The sequence below is a fragment of the Rattus norvegicus genome, chromosome 1 (genome assembly GCF_036323735.1).
Source record: "Rattus norvegicus strain BN/NHsdMcwi chromosome 1, GRCr8, whole genome shotgun sequence".
NCBI classification, from domain to species: domain Eukaryota; kingdom Metazoa; phylum Chordata; class Mammalia; order Rodentia; family Muridae; genus Rattus; species Rattus norvegicus.
The window spans coordinates 42,881,835-42,904,425 of record NC_086019.1 but is presented as its reverse complement, the minus strand read 5'-3'; the positions used below and the strand labels follow the sequence as shown (position 1 = coordinate 42,904,425).

Here is a 22,591-nt window from a genome sequence, read left to right as displayed (position 1 = left end):
AATGCTGCTTACTGGTTTTCCCACCATCTTGTTACACAGTCTAGGATTACGTGGCTCAGAGTTGGTACCCCTTACAGTAGGCTAGACCCTTCCACATCAATCATTCATCCAGAAAATGCCCCATAGGCTTGCCTATAGGCCAGTGTGATGGGGGCATTTTCTCAATTGAGGATTCCCTCTTCCCAGAGGACCCTAGCTTGTGTCAAGTTGACAAAAACAAACAAAACCCAAAAAAACGAACATCCCCCCCACAGAATCCCCAAACCAACAAAACCAACCAACAACACCCCCTAAAACCAACCAACCAACCAACCAACCAACCAACTCAACCAGGACAACCAACAACATGAAAACAAAAAGCGATCACACGGACAACTATGTTAATCTAAATTAACTAGGAGTCAAGTCTGCAGCTAAGAAATGTCTCTGCCTGATAAATGGATTTTGTGATTCAAGCCTCACCATTATCTAACTATCTATCTATCTATCTATCTATCTATCTATCTATCTATCTATCATCCATCCACCTATCCATCCACCCACCCACCCATCCATCCACCCACATATCCATCCATCCATCCATCCACCCATCCATCCATCTATCCATCCACCTATCCATCCATCCATCCACCCACACATCCATCAATCCATCCATCCATCCATCCATCCATCCATCCATCCATCCATCCATCCATCCACCTATCCATCCAACTACCCATCCATCCATCCATCCATCCATCCACCCACTCACCCACCCACCCATCCATCCATCCATCCATCCACTCACCCACCCACCCATTTATCCACCTACCTATCATTTGCGACAGTCAATGGCAAGACTAGATGTGTGTTGAGGTTTCTAATGGCAGAATAGTTCAAATCTTTGACTGAGTAGTTCAGCTAGCAAATATGTTTTTAAAAAACAGAAAAGAAAACAACAAAGCCCTCCCCTTTTCATAAAGAGTACCAATTTGCTTTTCATGTAATAGTCAATACAACTGAAAATGGCCCAACCTTAGTTTGAAACATAATGAGGTTTTGTAGGTCCACGTAGGACAATGAACTACCAAGGACATTACCAAGAGAAGGTACATTTCACAAAAATATCTTAAATTGAAGGTAGAGTACAAAATGACATGTTCCTCAAGCACTTACTCAGTTCAAAATAATGTGCTTCTAATTGTTATTTTAATCATGGAAAACGGAATTTAAATGCTTAGGACAGCTGGTTCTGGTCACACATGCCTGTAATCCTAGCATTTAAGAGTTAGAGGCAGGGGGATGAAGAATTCAAGGGCATCCCAGGCTACTTAATATGACTTGGTGTGAGGGGGACTGAACCTCGGGTAGTAATACTGAATAAAGTAGAAGAACAAAGCACCAGGGGCTGAGAGGGTAGCTCTGTGGTACAGCACTTGCTTGGCATACAGGAAGTCCTAAGTGTACTCTCCAGCACCATCAAAAGAAGCCACCCCAACTCCTGTTTTGGCTGGTGATGCAGTTCAGTGGTAGACACCTTGCCTGTTGCGTGCCAGACTCTGGGTGTGAGCCCCAGCATCACAAGTTAAAAAGTAACTTTAAAAGTAGAACAGCAAAATTAATAGCTTGTTACTCTATGCACAATACAGAGGTCAATTCGCTCAGCCATGGGTGTTGAGGAGACTTACCTCACAGCACATGGAGGCTTGTCAGTCGAGACGAAAAAGGAAGGACAAGGTCAAAACTGAGAGTGCAATATACTTAATTAAGGGATATATATGGACAGAGGTAAAATGGAAGACAGTTCTAGAAACATGTCTTCTCAGTAGAGTCAATGTGAAGTCTTACCCAGCAACCAAGACGTATTTTCCATCTGTTTGATCCTTTAACCTCTCCAGCAGGGACAAGCGGACTTTGGCCTTGCTCTTGCCGTAGATTTCAATTTCATCTGCAAGCAATCCTATCTCCTTGGCAAGGACATCCACCGCTTTTGGAGTCTGTCCTCGTGAGATCTCAATATCACTGGAGGGAGAGAAAAGAAGCGTGACGGAGGCAGTTGCCTCAGCTTAGGTGGTCGGAGCTCCAGGGAAAAGCATTCGCACACCCCGCCAACCATTAAATCAACCCAACTGCTTTGTGGTCCCTTTTCCCAGGCAGAATTAAACACAACTGCTAACAATTAAGATGCATGAGAAAGTGACTTTCCCCCCTTTTCTTTGTGAGATATTATTACAAAAACACCAAGACCCTAGAACGGCGTCAGGCACAGAGTTAACACCCATGTCACACGCAGAGGCCAATTGTGTTCTTCATGCTGTGGCTATGGCAAACTCATTACGGGGCACGCGGTTCTGTGAGGGAGGGGAGGATAGAATGGCTACTTCGCGATGCTTTCTCAACCGGCTAGCCAAAGTATCTTGGCTATTCAGAGATATGGAAATGCTATTTTGTTTCATCTCCATCCAGACTTTCTCTCTCTCCCATTTCCAGTCCAAAAATAATATTGCAGAGTATTTTATTAATTATGTAATGGCCCGTGAAAGGATGCAGTACCCGAAACTCAATCTCAGACTGAAAAAAAGTCAGGACCTTCATTTGGAGGATGACTGGGCATCAGACTTGACTGAGGTGAGCACACGGTTGTTGTTATTACAGGGGCTCTCAGCACCCATATGTGTACAGTGGACCACCCAGAGAACACTGCCGTGGCCAACATGCCCAGATATCTCTATGATTTGGGGCCAGCCTGTTCTTTTATCCCACTAAACACCTGCCTGAGAGGGAGAACTGAAGACACACTTATTCCTAGAGCCTTGAGCATTGCATGAGAGAGGACAATGACCCTGGGACACACAACAGTCTTTGAAGATGGCAGGAAACCACCCCAACTGCTAAAGGCAGAAATGTTTTCTGTTGCTACTGCTGACAACCTGCTCAACCCCAATACAACTCTACAATTCTCTTCAGACCAGAGGACCAGGGCAGTCTGACTTTGGAATTCTCTCCTGCTTGGAGGAGAAAGTGATGCTTCAGGCCAGTGTAGCCTAAACTCTGAGCTTCCTGTAGGGTACTCCCTACCCAGGTCACCATCATAGCTCTCTATTTCTCTTCTCACCTACCCTTAGCTTCTAGAATTTTGTTTTATCTCGTCTTGCTGGCTACAGTGTCTCAGTTAGGGTTTCTATTGCTGTGACAAAATCCCATGACCAAAGAGCAAGTTGGGAAGCAAGTTCCAGATCATAATCCATCATTGGGGAAAGTCAGGGCAGGAATCTGGAGGCAGGAGCTGATGCAGAGGCCATGGAGGGATGCTGCTTACTGGCTTGCTTCCCCTGGCTTGCTCAGCCTACGTTATAGAACCCAGGACCACCAGCCCAGGGATGGCATCACCCACCATGGGCTGGGCTCTCCCCCATTGATCACTAATTGAGAAAATGTCCTATTGCTGGATCTCATGGAAGCATTTCCTCAACTGAGGCTCTTTCCCCTCTGATGACTCTAACTTATGTCAAATTGACAGGCAAAACCAGTCAGTACACTATAGTTTTTCTCCTGTTTCTCTCAGTTGATCATTCTTGAAGAATGCTTAAATCTTAATCTTGGGGATGTTTTTCTTGTTTCTCCCTTTTATTAGCTTAGCCACAGTGACATCTATTTTGACTTTTGTTTAGTTGAGATGGGAACCTGGTTGGTTCTAAAACCCTCAGTTCTCCTGCCTCATTATCTTGAGAGGACTGAGTTAGCCAGCACCGAGCTGACTCCATGACAGGCTGCAAACTGGTAGTTTGGTAGACTAGGCCAAAGTTTCATTTTCCCAGAAATGAAACCCCAGTCCAGGAACCCAGGGTCAGTCAACCACAGCCTCAGGCAGCCAATCTGAGGACACCTTGTCATCTTGTTTGAAGCAAGAATAGGTAAATAGAACAAGTGAGCAACCCCCTGGGAAGTCGCCAGAACCTAACCAATTGTAGAATCAGTCAGACCCCCTAGAGATAGAGCTGACCAACAAGGTAAAGAGCACACATCCCTCCCCGGAATTCCCTTAATTGGCAATAAAAGCTAGGTCTGTGAGTGCAACTGTGGTCTCCATTCCTGAATGGGGAAACTCCTGCCTGCATGCAGGTTTGTTTTCCTGAATAATCATTCTTTGCGTTTGCATACTATTTGATTCTTGGACCCCAACAGTCTTATATGCTGGGATTATAGGTTCTTTTTGACTTTTTAGTGATTTATAAACTATACAGTCTGCCTTCCTTTCCTCTGTGGCTATAGAAATCACAATTGGCTAAATAAAGTATCCCTCCCTAAATAGAAGATTTTGGTACAAAATCTGATAAAAATCAATCAATCAATCAATCAATCAATCAATCTATCTATCTGCCTACCTATTATCTGTGTATCTATTTGTCCGTCTGTCTGTCTATCATTATTATTACCACCCTCCAAGTACACTGTATTTGTATGCAGGTAAAAAGCAACAAAACGAAGAAGATATTTTACAAAATTGATTGTACTGATAGGGATAAGATTAAAGAATAGCATTCCTTCTTGGATTTTGTGTTAATGCTTCAAAGCAAGCAGGTCTATGATACACAGTCTATTGTGAAAGTGAAAACAATTTCATGGATGTGCTGAAACAGTAATCAGTGACTGAACAAGGAGAAAGAGGTTTCTGAAAAGGAACTGTTAGTTGGGCACAGTCACCCTTGCCTGTGGTTCTAGTACTTAGGAGGCAGAGGTAGGAGAGTTACTGTGAATTTGAGATCACCTGACCTACTTAGGAAAGATTAGGCTTACACAGAAAGACTTGTCTCTCCTCGCTATCCCTAACCCCCGAAGAGTTAGTAGCCAAGTGAAACACTCACCCGGTTACTGTAGGTTTTATCTATTTAATACTCAGTATTACCCCATCTTTGCTGGAATGGAATGACCTGGGGCTCTGACATTGTACACCTGGATAAGGCTGTGTGGCCAACTCATTGGGATGAAGCAGGTCGCAATGACCCTGGCTCATATGTGGTATCACACCAATTATTCTAAATCACATATTAAGGTTATATCTGTATTTCCAAATTACTCAGATAGAATCGGTAACTTAGATTCATTAAGATGCTGGAGGAAAAGCCCATTCCGATCACCACAAGAAAGCTGAATGCAGCTTCCATGTGATGGCCCTTGGCATATCTGGTCATTTTCCTAACACTAGAAAAATACCTGCCTTTAGCACTAAGTTGCTCCGTATTCTGGGCGTCACTAACCTCGTCAACACTTTCCAAATGCTGCATGACACATATTCGTCAGACATAAAGGCACTGCTTTTCACATGACGAAGGAAAGAAATCGATATGTGTCCATTTAATAATAGGACACGCCACTGAGACAAAACAAAATGCGGAGAGACTATGGTGAATGTTTCACCAGGATATAATCGGGGGGACTTGTGAAAATGACACCTCAATTTGACGATTAAAGAAAATTATCTATGACCAAAATTCAAATACTGGCGTTGGTAACGTAGCTCAGTTACTTCATGCTCGCTTGGCATGCAGGAAGTCCTGGACTTCATCTCTGGCACCCAAGCACTGCATAAAACCAGGTGGTACACACATAGAGTCCCAGTATTTGGGGTTCAGAGGCAAGGGGATCAGGAGTTCACAGCATCCTTGGCTACAACAGTGAGTTCAAGATCAGCCCATGTTGCAGATAAAGAAAAACTCAAGCCCTGTGGCCCAGACACCGCCAGAATCTGAAGGGACCAGATAAACAGTTCTCTGCACCCAAATCCCATGGGAGAGAGAGCTAAACCTTCAGAGAGGCAGAAACGCTTGGGAAGCCGGAAGAGACTACACTCTGCACACATTACTGACTCCAGAGGAAAACACCAAACGCCATCTGGGACCCTGGTGCATGGGGGCTCCCGGAAAGGGCAGCGCAGGTCCTCCTGGTTGCTGCCCCCGCGGAGAGCTCATAAGCAACACGAGCAAACTTGAGCCTCCGGACAACAGGTAAGACCAACTTTTCTGCTCCAAGTGACCTGGCTGGTGAACTCAGGACACGGGCCCATAGGAACAGCTGAAGACCTGTAGACAGGAAAAACTACACGCCCGAAACCAGAACACTCTGTTCCCATAACTGGCTGAAAGAAAACAGGAAAACAGGTCTACAGCACTCCTGACACACAGGCCTATAGGACAGTCCAGCCACTGTCAGATAGCAGAACAAAGTAACATCAGAGATAATCTGATGGCGAGAGGAAAGCGCAGGAACCCAAGCAACAGAAACAAAGACTACATGACATCATCGGAGCCCACTTCTCCCACCAAAGCAAACACTGAATATTCAACCACACCAGAAAAGCAAGATCTAGATTTAAAATCATATTTGATCATGATGCTGGAGGACTTCAAGAAAGATGTGAAGAACTCCCTTAGAGAAACGCAGGAAAACATAAATAAACAAGTAGAAGCCTATAGAGAGGAATCACAAAAGTCCCTGAAAGAATTCCAGGAAAACACAATCAAACAGTTGAAGGAATTAAAAATGGAAATAGAAGAAATGAAGAAAGAACACAGGGAAACAACCCTGGATATAGAAAACCAAAGGAAGAGACAAGGAGCCCGCAGATACAAGCATCACCAACAGAATACAAGAGATAGAAGAGAGAATATCAGGAGCAGAAGATTCCATAAAAATCATCGACACAACTGTCAAAGATAATGTAAAATGGAAAAAGATACTGGTCCAAAACATACAGGAAATCCAGGACTCAATGAGAAGATCAAACCTAAGGATAATAGGTATAGAAGAGAGTGAAGACTCCCAGCTCAAAGGACCAGTAAATATCTTCAACAAAATCATAGAAGAAAACTTCCCTAACCTAAAAAAAGAGATGCCCATAAGCATACAAGAAGCCTACAGAACCCCAAATAGATTGGACCAGAAAAGAAACTCCTCCCGTCACATACTAGTCAAAACACCGAATGCACAAAATAAAGAAAGAATATAAAAAGCAGTAAGGGAAAAAGGTCAAGTAACATATAAAGGCAGACCTATCAGAATCACACCAGACTTCTTGCCAGAGACTATGAAAGCCAGAAGATCCTGGACAGATGTCATACAGACAGACCCTAAGAGAACACAAATGCCATCCCAGGTTACTGTATCCTGTAAAACTCTCAATTAACATAGAGGGAGAAACCAAGATATTCCATGACAAAACCAAATTTCAAAATATCTTTCTACAAATCCAGCGCTACAAAGGATAATAAGGAGCCCAACATAAGGAGCAAGCTACACCCTAGAAAAAACAAGAAACTAATTGTTTTGGCAACAAAACAAAGAGAAGAAAAGCACACAAACATAACTTCACATCCAAATATGAATATAACAGGAAGCAATAATCACTATTCCTTAATATCTCTCAACATCAATGGTCTCAACTCCCCAATAAAAAGACATAGATTAACAAACTGGATACACAATGAGGACCCTGCATTCTGCTGCCTACAGGAAACACACCTCAGAGACAAAGACAGACACTACCTCAGAGTGAAAGGCTGGAAAACAACTTTTCAAGCAAATGGTCTGAAGAAGCAAGCTGGAGTAGCCATTCTAATATCAAATAAAATCAATTTTCAACTAAAAGTCATCAAAAAAGATAAGGAAGGACACTTCATATTCATCAAAGGAAAAATCCACCAAGATGAACTCTCAATCCTAAATATCTATGCTCCAAATACAAGGGCACCTACTTACGTAAAAGAAACCTTACTAAAGCTCAAAACACACATTGCACCTCACACAATAATAGTAGGAGATTTCAACACCCCACTCTCATCAATGGACAGGTCATGGAAACAGAAATTAAACAGAGACGTAGACAGACTAAGAGAAGTCATGAGCCAAATGGACTTAACAGATATTTATAGAACATTCTATCCTAAAGCAAAATGATATACATTCTTCTCAGCTCCTCATGGTACTTTCTCCAAAATTGACCATATAATTGGTCAAAAAACGGGCCTCAACAGGTACAGAAAGATAGAAATAATCCCATGTGTCCTATCAAACCACCACGGCCTAAAGCTGGTCTTCAATAACAATAAGGGCAGAACGCCCACATATACATGGAAGTTGAACAATGCTCTACTCAACAATAACCTGGTCAAGGAAGAAATAAAGAAAGAAATTAAAGACTTCTTAGAATTTAATGAAAATGAAGGTACAACATACCCAAACTTATGGGACACAATGAAAGCTGTGCTAAGAGGAAAACTCATAGCGCTGAGTGCCTGCAGAAAGAAACAGGAAAGAGCATATGTCAGCAGCTTGACAGCACACCTAAAAGCTCTAGAACAAAAAGAAGCAAATACACCCAGGAGGAGTAGAAGGCAGGAAATAATCAAACTCAGAGCTGAATTCAACCAAGTAGAAACAAAAAGGACCATAGAAAGAATCAACAGAACCAAAAGTTGGTTCTTTGAGAAAATCAACAAGATAGATAAACCCTTAGCCAGACTAACGAGAGGACACAGAGAGTGCGTCCAAATTAACAAAATCAGAAATGAAAAGGGAGACATAACTACAGATTCAGAGGAAATTCAAAAAATCATCAGATCTTACTATAAAAACCTATATTCAACAAAACTTGAAAATCTTCAGGAAATGGACAATTTCCTAGACAGATACCAGGTATCGAAGTTAAATCAGGAACAGATAAACCAGTTAAACAACCCCATAACTCCTAAGGAAATAGAAGCAGTCATTAAAGGTCTCCCAACCAAAAAGAGCCCAGGTCCAGACGGGTTTAGTGCAGAATTCTATCAAACCTTCATAGAAGACCTTATACCAATATTATCCAAACTATTCCACAAAATTGAAACAGATGGAGCCCTACCGAATTCCTTCTATGAAGCCACAATTACTCTTATACCTAAACCACACAAAGACCCAACAAAGAAAGAGAACTTCAGACCAATTTCCCTTATGAATATCGACGCAAAAATACTCAATAAAATTCTGGCAAACCGAATTCAAGAGCACATCAAAACAATCATCCACCATGATCAAGTAGGCTTCATCCCAGACATGCAGGGATGGTTTAATATAAGGAAAACCATCAACGTGATCCATCATATAAACAAACTGAAAGAACAGAACCACATGATCATTTCATTAGATGCTGAGAAAGCATTTGACAAAATTCAACACCCCTTCATGATAAAAGTCCTGGAAAGAATAGGTATTCAAGGCCCATACCTAAACATAGTAAAAGCCATATACAGCAAACCAGTTGCTAACATTAAACTAAATGGAGAGAAACTTGAAGCAATCCCACTACAATCAGGGACTAGACAAGGCTGCCCACTCTCTCCCTACTTACTCAATATAGTTCTTGAAGTTCTAGCCAGAGCAATCAGACAACAAAAGGAGGTCAATGGGATACAGATCGGAAAAGAAGAAGTCAAAATACCACTTTTGCAGAAGATATGACAGTATATTTAAGTGATCCCAAAAGTTCCACCAGAGAACTACTAAAGCTGATAAACAACTTCAGTAAAGTGGCTGGGTATAAAATTAACTCAAATAAATCAGTAGCCTTCCTCTACACAAAAGAGAACAAGTTGAGAAAGAAATTAGGGAAATGACACCCTTTATAATAGTCCCAAATAATATAAAGTACCTTGATGTGTCTTTAACCAAGCAAGTAAAAGATCTGTATGATAAGAACTTCAAGCCTCTGAAGAACGAAATTGAAGAAGACCTCAGAAAATCGAAAGATCTCTCCACGCTCATGGATTGGCAGGATTAATATAGTAAAAATGGCCATTTTACCAAAAGCGATCTACAGATTCAATGCAATCCCCATCAAAATACCAATCCAATTCTTCAAAGAGGTAGACAGAACAATCTGCAAATTCATCTGGAATAACAAAAAACCCAGGATAGCTAAAACTATCCTCAACAATAAAAGGACTTCTGGCGGAATAACTATCCCTGAACTCAAGCAGTATTACAGAGCAATAGCGATTAAAAACTGCATGGTATTGGTACAGAGACAGACAGATAGACCAATGGAATAGAATTGAAGACCCAGAAATGAACCCACAGACCTATGGTCACTTGATTTTTGACAAAGGAGCCAAAACCATCAAATGGAAAACAGATAGCATTTTCAGCAAATGGTGCTGGTTCAACTGGAAGTCAACATGTAGAAGAATGCAGATCGATCCATGCTTATCACCCTGTACAAAGCTTAAGTACAAGTGGATCAAGGACCTCCACATCAAACCAGATACACTCAAACTAATAGAAGAAAAAGTGGGAAGCATCTCGAACACATGGGTACTGGAGAAAAGTTCCTGAACAAAACACCAATGGCTTATGCTCTAAGATCAAGAATCGACAAATGGGATCTCATAAAACTGCAAAGCTTCTATAAGGCAAAAGACACTGTGGTTAGGACAAAACGGCAACCAACAGATTGGGAAAAGATCTTTACCAATCCTACAACAGATAGAGGCCTTATATCCAAAATATACAAAGAACTCAAGAAGTTAGACCACAGGGAAACAAATAACCCTATTAAAAATGGGGTTCAGAGCTAAACAAAGAATTCACAGCTGAGGAATGCCAAATGGCTGAGAAACACCTAAAGAAATGTTCAACATCTTTAGTCATAAGGGAAATGCAAATCAAAACAGCCCTGAGATTTCACCTCAAAGCAGTGAGAATGGCTAAGATCAAAAACTCAGGGGACAGCAAATGCTGGCGATGATGTAGAGAAAGAGGAACACTCCTCCATTGTTGGCGGGATTGCAGATTGGTACAACCATTCTGGAAATCAGTCTGGAGGTCCCTCAGAAAATTGGACATTGAACTACCTGAGGACCCAGCTATACCTCTCTTGGGCATATACCCAAAAGATGCCCCAATATATAACAAAGACACATTCTTCACTATATTCATAGCAGCCTTATTTATAATAGCCAGAAGCTGGAAAGAACCCAGATGCCCTTCAACAGAGGAATGGATATAGAAAATGTGGTACATCTACACAATGGACTATTACTCAGCTATCAAAAACAATGACTTTACGAAATTCATAGGCAAATGCGTGGAACTGGAAAATATCATCCTGAGTGAGGTAACCCCATCACAGAAAAACACACATGGTATGCACTGATTGATAAGTGGCTGTTAGCCCAAATGCTCGAATTACCCTAGATGCACAGAACACATGAAACTCAAGACGGATGATCAAAATGTGAATGCTTCACTCCTTCTTTAAAAGGGGAACAAGAATACCCTTGGCAGGGAATAGGGAGGCAAAGATTAAAACAGAGGCAGAAGGAACTCCCATTCAGAGCCTGCCCCACATGTGGCCCATACATATACAGCCATCCAATTAGACAAGATGGATGAAGCAAAGAAGTGCAGGCCGACAGAACATCTACATCTACTGGATGTAGATCTCTCCTGAGAGACACAACCAGAATACAGCAAATACATAGGCGAATGCCAGCAGCAAACCACTGAAATGAGACATCACACCTTTCATCCCTGCACTCAGGAGACAAAGACAGGTGGATCTCTGACTTCTAGATAATCCTGGTCTGCCTACGAAGCTAAAGGCCACCCAAGAGCTATATAGTGGGACCAAACAAATGAATGATGGTGGTGGTGGTGACGATGATGCTGGTGGTGATGGTGGTGGTGATAATGATGGTGGTGGTGGTGATAAATAAAACACTAGGTTTTATCATTAAACCACTGAACTGAGAACGGGACCCCCATTGAAGGAATCAGAGAAAGGACTGGAAGAGCTTGAAGGGGCTTGAGACCCCATATGAACAACAATGCCAACCAACCAGAGCTTCCAGGGACTAAGCCACTACCCAAAGACTATACATGGGCTGACCCTGGGCTCCAACCTCATAGGTGGTAATGAATAGCCTAGTAAGAGCACCAGTGGAAGGGGAAGCCCTGGGTCCTGCTTAGACTGAACACCTAGGGAATGTGATTGTTGGGGGGAGGGCGGTAATGGGGGGAGGATGGGAAGGGGAACACCCATATAGAAGGGGAGGGGAGGGGCTAGGGGGATGTTGGCTGGGAAACCAGGAAAGGGAATAACATTCGAAATGTAAATAAGAAATACTCACGTTAACAAAGAAAAAAAAATCTCTAACAAAAAAAAAAAAAAAAAAAAGAAAAACTCAAAACCTTGAGTTTCGCCTCCATTCTGCGACTGACTAGAGATAGTGTCCGTGGGGTGAGCCCCCACTGGTACAAGCCAAGCACAGTGTCACCTACCTGGGCACAGGGGAGAGAGGCTGCAGTTTCAAGCAGTGGAGTCGCCATCTTCTATGCTGCTGCTCTCGGAGCCATCTCCTGCCACTGTTCACCATGTTCTTCAGGGGGCGGGGGGGGGGGGAGATGGTAGAGATGTGAGGGTGACAGGGAACGCACGTCAACTACAGGAAGACTGCAAGGGGCTCATGGAGCTGAAGGAATCCCCCAGTAAGATAATTATCACAGGATATAAGCAACAGTGTGATGCCCATGCACTTAGCCTTGCATGCTTTGTTGTGGGTCTGTAGACATAGCTTAGTTATTCATAAAAGATACCAGTCCGCACATATATTTGTTCTGAATGTATGTTTTAAAAAGATTTATTTATGTGTATGTGCGTGCTTATATATAGAGGACAGAGGCTGACATCAGGTATGGTTTCTTCTAATGTTTTCCAACATATGTTTTTATAATCTGTTGTTATTATTAATTATATAATAATAATAATTATTATTATTATTGTATGGGCATTTTTCTTACATGTATCATCTATGCACCATGTGTGTGGAATGTCTCAGAGGTTAGAAAAGAGGGCACTGGATCCCCTGGAACTGGAGTTCCAGATGGATGTGAGCTGATCTCTGGGAAAAAAATCTGGGTCCTCTGTAAGAGCAGCTCATACTCTTAACCACTGAGTCATCTCTCTAGCCCACCATCTTAGTTTTAAGACACTATCTCCCACTGCACCTGGAACTATACTGTCTCCCCAGCAAGTTCCAGACATCCTCCTGTCTCTGTCTGCCCCGTGCTGAGATAATAGGCTCATACCACTCCTTCCAGTTTTTTATGTGGGTGTTGTGTCCAAACTCGGGCTCCTGTGCTTGTGGACTGTGCACTTTATTGACTGAACCATCTTTCTAGCCTCTTGGATGGATTCTTCATCTCAAACCTCAACCAAGCTCTGGCTGACATCTTGATTTCAACCACTTAAAAGGCTTGAAGCTAGCCAGCTCCCAGGTCTCTGACACAGAAAATGTATGAGACAAAACATGCTTTAAGTTTCTGTCTTCCATCAGATGGCCTTGACCCTATGTGTGGAGTGTCTGAAACTCTACCTGACAGGCAGAAGATACTCGTAAAACATTACCAACTACTACTAAGAAGCCCAAACTCAAATGGCCGCATCAAACAAACCTGAACCCGCAGAGCTGCAGCAAGGAGACTCACGCTCTCGTCGGCAATGAGTCTGTTCATGGGGACCCCAGGAGAACCTCCTCTCAGCTTCCCTGCAAAAACATTGAATAGAAAAAGGCTTGAAGCATATTTTCACTAATAAACAATTGCCCTCTGTAAAAATCCAACATCGTGTAAAAATCTGGGTGTCCATCAGTTATCACCAAAGAAGTTAGTAGGGAGGTCAGAAAATGTCTATAGGCAAGTCACCTCTGGCTCAACCTTGACACTCTCAGCTGGGGCTATTTTGTATTTTTATATTAGAGGAATGTCAATGTCCATTTAAACTGTTAACCAGGGGAACACATGGAGACATGGCTTAACAAGGCACACTAGGCATGGGAGATATCTCACACCGAGGCAAAGGACACAGAAACATCTAGGCATAGGCTCTTCAAGAACCCCATGTGTGACACTATGATCTATGAAAACAAATATGCAATTAGCTGGATGTGGTAGCCCAGCCCTGTAAACGCAGCACTTGAAAAGCTGAGGCAGGAGAATAGACAGTTTGAAACTATCTTAGACTACACAGCGAAGTCTAGGCTCCACAGTATAACCCTGTCTCAAGAATATACAATAAGATTGAACAGATACAGATATAATAGTAGCTTTAGATAATTCTAGTTTGGTCTGGTGGTCTGTAATCCTAGTTACTCAGGAGGCTGAAGCAGGGGCACTACAGGTTCAGGGCCAGCCTGAGGAAGAGAATCCAACTCTGTCTTAATATTAAAAAGTAAGAGGAACAGAGATACAGCTTAGTGGTAGAGTGTTTGCTCAGCATGCTTGAGTCCCTTGGTTCAAGGCCCCCCACCACACCTCTGCCCCTCCCCCATCCACAGACATCCACAATAATCATCGTAGAGGTAGTGTGGCCTGTACAGCAGATTACAGGTTCACACCTCCACCTCTGAGCCAGCCCTGCATGAGTTGTTAATTATGAAGGATAAGATCAACCTGTTAGAACTGTGTGAACTGAATGAAATGGAGCATGGTCCATGAGCTGTGTACCATATAGGATGTTCATTCTAATTACCAGATATATTTGTTAGCCAACCTTTGAATATGTGACATAGTGGGGCCTAGAACCTTTACAGCATAACCCTAGAAAAATAGTAGACATGAATTTGCTTGCAAATGCAAGGCACAGACAGAAGTAAAAAACAGCCAGAGCATAAACCTAGAGCTGTGAAAAGAGCAAGCTTTGGTCATTAAACAACAACAACAACAACATCAACAACAACAACACCTGTCAGTTTATCTAATACAAACATAGTCACTTAAAAGAAATTAAATGTAGCAGATTCTTTAATCAAACAACATGACCGAGTCAGAAGACGTGCGTATAATTTGCAGATTCTATTCATATTTTCATAAGTGTAGATTTTGTTTCTGTTTTGAGACAGGGTCTCAGTGTGTAGCCCTGGCTGAACTGGAACTCACTATGTAGACCAGGCTGGCCCCAAGTTCACAGACATCTGCCTTCCTTCCTCCAACTTCTAAGATTATAGGTGTAAGCCACTACAGCCTTCTAATTGTGGAGGTTTTTTTTCCAGTGTGTATGTATATGTATTCACATGTGTGTGCAAATGTGTGTGCAAATGTGTTCACGCATGGGTATGCGAGTGTGTGGGCATGTGTGTATATTCACGCACACATGAACTTGGTTGACGCCAAGTGTCTTCCTTGGTTACTATCTATGGAGGCAGGGTGCACTGTTGATGCTGGAGCTTACTGATTCTGCTAGTCTAGCTAGTCAGCTTGCCACAGGGATCCCCTGTCCTGCCTTCAGGGTGCTGCTGGGATTACAGTGTCTGCTGTGCCCCCTGGCTTTCATGTGGGTGATGGCGATCTGAATTCCGCTTCTTTTGCTTTCATGGCAAGTACTTTATCCAATAAGTCATATGCCCAGCCCACAGCTTGTTTTATTTTTATTTTTATTTTTATTTTTATTTTTTTTAAAGATTTATTTATTATATGTAAGTACACTGTAGCTGTCTTCAGACACACCAGAAGAGGGCACCAGATCCCATTACAGATGGTCGTGAGCCACCATGTGGTTGCTGGGATTTGAACTCAGGACCTCTGGAAGAGCAGTCAGTGCTCTTAACCGCTGAGCCATCTCTCCAGCCCCCCATAGCTTGTTTTTAGTGTTGTTGTTTTTTTTTTTTAATCATCAGAAGAAAATTCCTGTCATAGAAATATGACCTAATTTCTACCAAAAGCAATTCTGTTTTAGGACATTAACTTTCGGGATTACGTGATGCTGTTTTGGGTCTGGAATGTTCAGCAAGGTCCACATGTATAAGGGGGCTGGTTCATCAGCCTGCGGCTCTAGTGCAATGAATGGCATTTTAAGAAGGTGGCATCTAGTGGGAAGAAGCGACGTCCCTGGGGCCATGGCCCTGAAGTCGACACTGGGACATAGACTCTCCCAGTTTCTGTTGGTTTCCTTGCCCCGACTCCTGCCCGAATGTACTGTCCCCATCACAGGCCTACAGCAACATGGAATAAACTCTTACAAGCCATGATTACCAGTTGATTTTCTCAGTAATTTTTCACAGAGGCAGAAAGCTGACAAATACATCTATTTTTCAAATTTGGGAAGCATGAATAAGAATTTCCCTTTCCCCTCCTTTAGTTAACAGTTATAACATTTATTAAAAGAAAACACATATTTAAGATGCTTTGGTGTGCATCTTCTCTTAGAGGATAAAAAAAAAATACTCCTAATAGCAACATTTTTGAATTAAGAGACAATTTTTCTAGGTTTCTGGACCACTTGACTCCTAAATTATCCAGTATGCTGACAGTTTTTTACAAGAAATCGTACAAAACACTTAAGGGTATGTGTTCCGTAATGTTCTACTGTCAAATGCAGTGAGGGTGCTGGGAAACCACATCCCCTATGTACAGTTTAAAGATCAGCAACACTGCAGCTCTGTAAATCACATCTGGCCAGAAGACAGGAGTCAAAGGATGGGAGAGATTTGTTTTGCTTTCTGTTAGCCACTAGAGACCTGCTCTTAAAATCCTGTCCAACTACTATAGAAAAGAAAAGAAAAAAGTACTGTTTGTCCTCCTGCCTTTTAGCAATGGAGAATCAAGACAGCTACATTCCAGGGACTGGTATCAATTTGTGAGTGCATGTTCCCAGAGCGTAAGGGACACAGTTGCACAGAAAAGAATTTTTATCATCATTTTAGGCTCTTGCACAACACAGGACTCAGGAAAAGAGAGACTACGGTGCGGTTTCAGTTGCTTTGGTTGCTACACCTAAACCAGACCATCAGTGACTTCAAGGTATATGAAGAACAGGTATGAGCGAAACAGAACACCTTCCAGTCCCCAGGCGGCTGAATGAAGGGAAATGAACCCAGATGAGACTACAGTGGCATGATGGGACCAGAACTCAGGAGGAATTTGTGGAAGGAACCAGCAGGGATTAATGAAGAGATGAGAAGCCTAGTGGAGGGAGCCAAAACCCCAGCATAACATAACAAAACAGAAGCCAGGTCAAATCCAGAGACCCGACCCTAACCCTAAATGCACTCAACAAATACCCAAAGATGCCACTGAAGCTGTAGGTGTCAGGGCACCAGATGTGCCCACACAGCTGGGCAAGCTGACAGTCGGTGTTCACACACACGGCTCTAGACACTAAGAGACAGACTAAGACTTGCCATCTCACACACTAGACAAGTGAGTATTACTGAGTCACAGTGCAGGCCCTTCCCACACAGGAACGTACACCAGCACACTGCAGGAATCTTACATACAGAGGCCAGAACCTCTCTTCTAGCAATGCTTGGGGTATCCTTTGCTTTTGTGATTGGGTCAGAAGATACTTTTATTTGATTCTGTATACTTACTTGTTCATTTGGCAGATTAGCTCTGATAAAACTTTGTATTCTTTCTGGAGTTGGGGATAAATACTGAGACAGAATTGATCCCAGAGACTCTGAAGCCATTAAGATGAGAGGCTCAGGGAAGTAGGACTACTTTCTCAGTACATTTTAATGCTCATGAGTCTGAGCAAGGAAACCTTTGTTTCAGCCTCCTTAGGGGTGAAGGAAGGACTCCCCTGGCCCACAGCCAACAGTAGGTCCTGTCCCAAAGCACAGATGGATCTTTTCATTTCTCACCAAATACCCCTCTCACTTAACTCATGGCTCCTTCAGGAGTGAGTCAATTTAAAAGATGGCATTCCATTTAAAATTTTTAAAAATGATGATAACCACAACTTTATGCACAAAGAAAAGTTGAGGCTTATGTGTGTTATTCTGCTACCTCTGGGTCAGAAGGGTCCCTTCTTGGACCACAGTTGGATGTCTAGCAGACCACTAAGTTATGTAGGAAGGGAGCAAGATACCGAGTTCAGGGCCTGGCTCTGACACAGGGGCAGCTTTCCATTACAAACCTATGATTCTACGGACAACTCTCTCACAGTTTTTCCTTCCAGGATGACAAGTTAGTCCCCCAAATCCAGACAAGGTAAAAACTGGGAATTAATACAGATAAACCGTCAACAAAAGAGCATGCTGTCATTACTTTCCCAGTCCTGTAGAGCACATTTGAGAGGAGAAATGGTGATGTGCAGTGAAGGGAGCCAGAAGAAATCCTCTAGTGTCACTTTACGACAGTGCCCTCGAGAGTGGCCATCATCATTTACACTGTGACTCCCCTCACATCGCAGTATACAATTCAGGTTCTGAAAAAAGGACGTTCTGAAGGAACTAAAATACTGTAAACATTACAATTTTCCTGTATAACTTTACAACCTCTAAGACCAAACAAACTAAGGAGGAATCAAAACACTACATGCATAATCTGAAAAAAAATTTTTTTGAGAAGGACTTTATGTATTTAAGGTTGACCTTAAATTTAAGGCAGATCCTCAGTCTCTACCTCCCCTGTGCTGGGATTCCAAGTGTACACCACGTCCGATTTTATGCCTTTGCCAAGGTGAGGATCGAACCCAGGGCTCTATGTATGCTACTAAGGAGCTCTAACTGAGCTACATCCCCAACCCTTAAAAAAAGTCACCAAATGTAGTGAGAATGAATTAAAATTTGAACTAGAAAATTGGCGAGATACCTCAGGGATAGACCTAGGAGGAGAGCCGGCTAAAGCGGGCTTGGATCTCAGAATAAAGCTCAAGGGTCAGAAGAAGCGTCCTCATCTTACTCTAAACACACAGGATGACTGAATCCCGGGTCTGCCCAACTTCTCTGAAGCGGCTGCCATATTGTTTCCGAATCTCCTGCACTTCTTACTTCACTGACATAAACTTCCAAGAATATACATTCTGCAGCTGTGACATCATGGCCTGCGTGCACTGGCAATATGGCGCCGTGAGCGGGGTCTGTGTGTGTGGGGTGGGCGGGCGTGCAGAAAGTAAACCAACATTCACTGGTTTGCAAAAGGCACTGCCCTGAGGTACCACCTCATTTATCCTTCCCAGCTGAGCTTTTCAGTTCTATGTATCCAGGAGGAAACTAGGAGTGGAAGCTGAAGTGATTTTCTCAAAGCCACACATTCTAGAGGGGCAGTATAAATAAGAGTTAAAAAACAAAAGTCAGGGTACAGGGCTGGTGGGCAGGTGAAACTTGAAAGATGGCTCAGAAGTTAAGAGCTCGTATTAGTCTGGCAGAAGACTGGGGTACCCAGGACACACAATTACGCCGTACAACCATCTGTGGCTCTAGCTCCAGGGGCATCTAAAGTCTCATACTTCAGGGAGCGCCTGCACACACACTCTCTCTCACACACACAATTAAAAGGAAAATAAAAAAAATAAATCTTAGTCTGGTTTGGTGGTATAGCCTTATAACCTCAGCCTCCAGAGGCTGAGGCAGGAGGATTGAGAGTTCAAAGCCTGCTCCAGCAACACAACGAGGTCCTGTCTTAAAAACAAAATCTCACAACTAATGAAATGATTGTCTCTGCTTTGAGTGACATAACTGCAGATCCAGGTCCGCCCTTTCCTTTCTGTTACATCAAACTGTCTCCCTTCAGGGCCACAGAAGGGAAAACCCTCTATGCCTCTGGATCACCCCATTTACTACCCTGAGCCCCAGAGATAGTTCACGATTTTTCTCTCTCCACCCTAGTCACCACTTTCTCGGCATGAGGACACTGCAAACATCACTGAAACCCAAAGATGCTGCTGTTTGATGCTGCTCTTTGTGCCCAAGACTAAAGACCAGCTTCTTTGTTCCGTTCAGGACACAGGTTCCTCTATCTTCCAACATGGCATACAAAATGGCTGCACTTATGGCAAAGTGTGTTTTTTAAGCAATCAAAGTGCTTCAAGATCACAGCATTTCTTCTTTTAAAAATAGTTCCAAGTAGTGGATTTTATAGCCAGAATGAGAATGTAGCATTTCTGTGTCTAAATTTCACATACTCAGTTCATTTGACACCGGAATGAAAGACCTGATTATCAGGTTTGTTTTTTGAGCATACCGTCACAGGCATCAGCCATCAGGAAAATCTCTCCTAGGAGTAGGTATCAATTAGGTATCAATGCACCATAACCCTCAGATCCTGCCTATGTGGGGACTTGGTGGGGGTGAACAATGAAGTTGAAAAACCTCATTAAAGACCCTCACCTTCACCCAGTCACAGTGTATTCAAATTCTGGCCTAGAGTGCTCTCTTTAAAAATGATTCCAAACAATCTACCCATTGGTTTGATGTGGCTTTACCTGCTCGTGGTCAACGCTCAGCTCTCCTGAGTGTTCACTACGGGACCAGGCACCGTCTTGTTCACATGACATTCCAAAACCAACAAGGAAACAAAAGGGGCCAGAAAAATTGAAAAGAAACTAGCTGCAATTAGTCTATTTACAGAGCAAATTAAACCAATGTGGAAGGCTGCTAGTCTTTTATGCCTTTGCAAGTACTGAAACATTGAAACCTAATGTTTTGTTCAAAAATAAAATACTTTTTACTTCTTCTTTGAGAATTTTACAATTAATCTCATGCAAACTCTCCAATAAAACCTAATGTTTTTTTTTTCCATCCTTATTAACTTGAGTATTTCTTATTTACATTTCAATTGTTATTCCCCTTCCTGGTTTCCGGGCCAACATCCCCCTAACCCCTTCCCTTCCCCTTCTATATAGGTGTTCCCCTCCCCATCCTCCCCCCATTATCACCCTCCCCCCAACAATCACGTTCACTGGGGGTTCAGTCTTGGCAGGACCAAGGGTTTCCTCTTCCACTGGTGCTCTTACTAGGCTATTCATTGCTACCTATGCGGTTGGAGCCCAGGGTCAGTCCATATATAGTCACCACCACCACCATCATTATCACCACCACCATCACCACCATCATCATCGTCACCACCACTACCATCATTCATTTGTTTGGTCTCACTATATAGCTCTTGGGTGGCCTTTAGCTTGGTAGGCAGACCAGGATTATCTAGAAGTCAGAGATCCACCTGTCTTTGTCTCCTGAGTGCAGGGATTAAAGGTGTGATGTCTTTAGAAAAAGCTTTATCAAAACCAAGAGCTCTAAAAGAAACATTGAAAACCAAGTTTTCATTACACAAAATATATCATTTTTTAAAACAGAGCTTCAAGACAGTCCAAAAGAATATTGAAGTAGATTTTGTCTCCAGATAGGATTGTGCCCAGACTACTCTCAATATAAACGTTAACAAAAACCAGCAGGTAAATGATCTTGCAAAGAATATAAAAGTCTTTGAGAAGGAGGGTTATTACAACTAAGTTCTTCATCTAAGATTCTGAGCCCAATCTGCTTCAGTCATTATTTATAGGTTAGAGATTGTTTTCTTAGGGAGGACAAATGAAACTGTATGTACATCTGCAGGAAATATGACATGTATTTTATGAGATTTTGTTTTTGAAGCACAAGGGATGGGAATGAGAGTTTCACGCTTGTCAGGCAACCCCTCTACCACGGAGCTACATCCCCCAGCTTCACGAAACATGCGTTTTATTCTTTTAACTGTCATTTTTAAAAATCACATTTGTGTGTGTGTGTGTGCTTTTGAGTATAAAAAAACACCATTTCATGTCTACCTCACCCATGTCTAGATTGCCCCTTGAAGTCACAGTGTCACATCTGGCAGATATCAGGTCAGCAGAGGCATTTTGGGCAAACACCTCCACTGATCTCTTGGTTTCTCTCTGCTCATAATATGAACCTGGTATTAACTCCAAAGCCTTGGCTCTCAATGTCCCTAATGCTATAACCCTTTAATACAACTCCTGTTGTAGTGATCCCCCAATCATCACATTATTTTCACTGCTATTTTGTAACTGTAACTTTGCTACTGTTGTGAATTGTAATGTAAATATCTGATATTTGAAAAAGTGTCATACAACTCCCAAAGGGTCGTGACCCACAGGTTGACAACCTCTGCCCCAAAGGTAGGCACACCAGCAGTCCAGCCTCTTGTTCTGCACACTCACGCCTACAGCAGTCAGCATTTCAAGAATGTTTGGTCTCCCAAAGAAGCAAGGTGACCATCATCCAACCTGCCTCACTCATTGCCCTGCCCCACCAAGGTGAAGACATCTACCTGACAAGAAGTCATGGAAGCAATTGAGCATGGTGGCTCCTGACGGGATCCAAGCAGCAGGAATTTCGTCGGGCTTAGGTGAGCCCAAGACCACAATGTCTGCCTCTCGAAGCTAAAAGGAATAAGAGAGAAAAGCACACACATTAATCTACAAGCATAAAGACAGGAATAACTCAGATGTCTGATGACTCCAAAGTAACAGTAATTTTAATATAGTCTTTTAATTTTAAAAGACCTTGAGCTTCGTTCTAAATTGTGGACCAATTCTACCCAAGCATTTTTTAAAAAAGATTTATTTATTTTATGTGTGTGAGTACACTGTAGCTGACTTCAGACACACCAGAAGGGGGCATCTGATCCCATTACAGATGGTTGTGAGTCACCATGTGGTTGCTGGGAATTGAACTCAGGACCCCTGGAAGAGCAGCCAGTGCTCTTAACTGCTGAGCCATCCCTCCAGTCCTCAAGCATATCTTAGTATAAGCAGAACATGACTAGCATGTCTTAAAAGAAAATGAAACTTTAAAAATAT

The 22,591-nt window shown here is 42.6% G+C and overlaps 1 protein-coding gene across 1 annotated transcript in view; it reads right to left on the bottom strand.

Moving 5' to 3' along the window:
* Nucleotides 1-22,591, bottom strand: part of Mthfd1l (methylenetetrahydrofolate dehydrogenase (NADP+ dependent) 1-like) — a 188,890-nt gene that overhangs the window by 133,888 nt on the left and 32,411 nt on the right. The window contains exons 8-11 of the mRNA NM_001108462.2: nt 22,060-22,171; nt 13,465-13,556; nt 12,292-12,389; nt 1,828-2,001 (exon numbers count right to left, since the gene is read on the bottom strand). Coding sequence (NP_001101932.2) covers nt 1,828-2,001; nt 12,292-12,389; nt 13,465-13,556; nt 22,060-22,171 — 476 coding nt within the window. The remainder of the gene's footprint in view (nt 1-1,827; nt 2,002-12,291; nt 12,390-13,464; nt 13,557-22,059; nt 22,172-22,591) is intronic.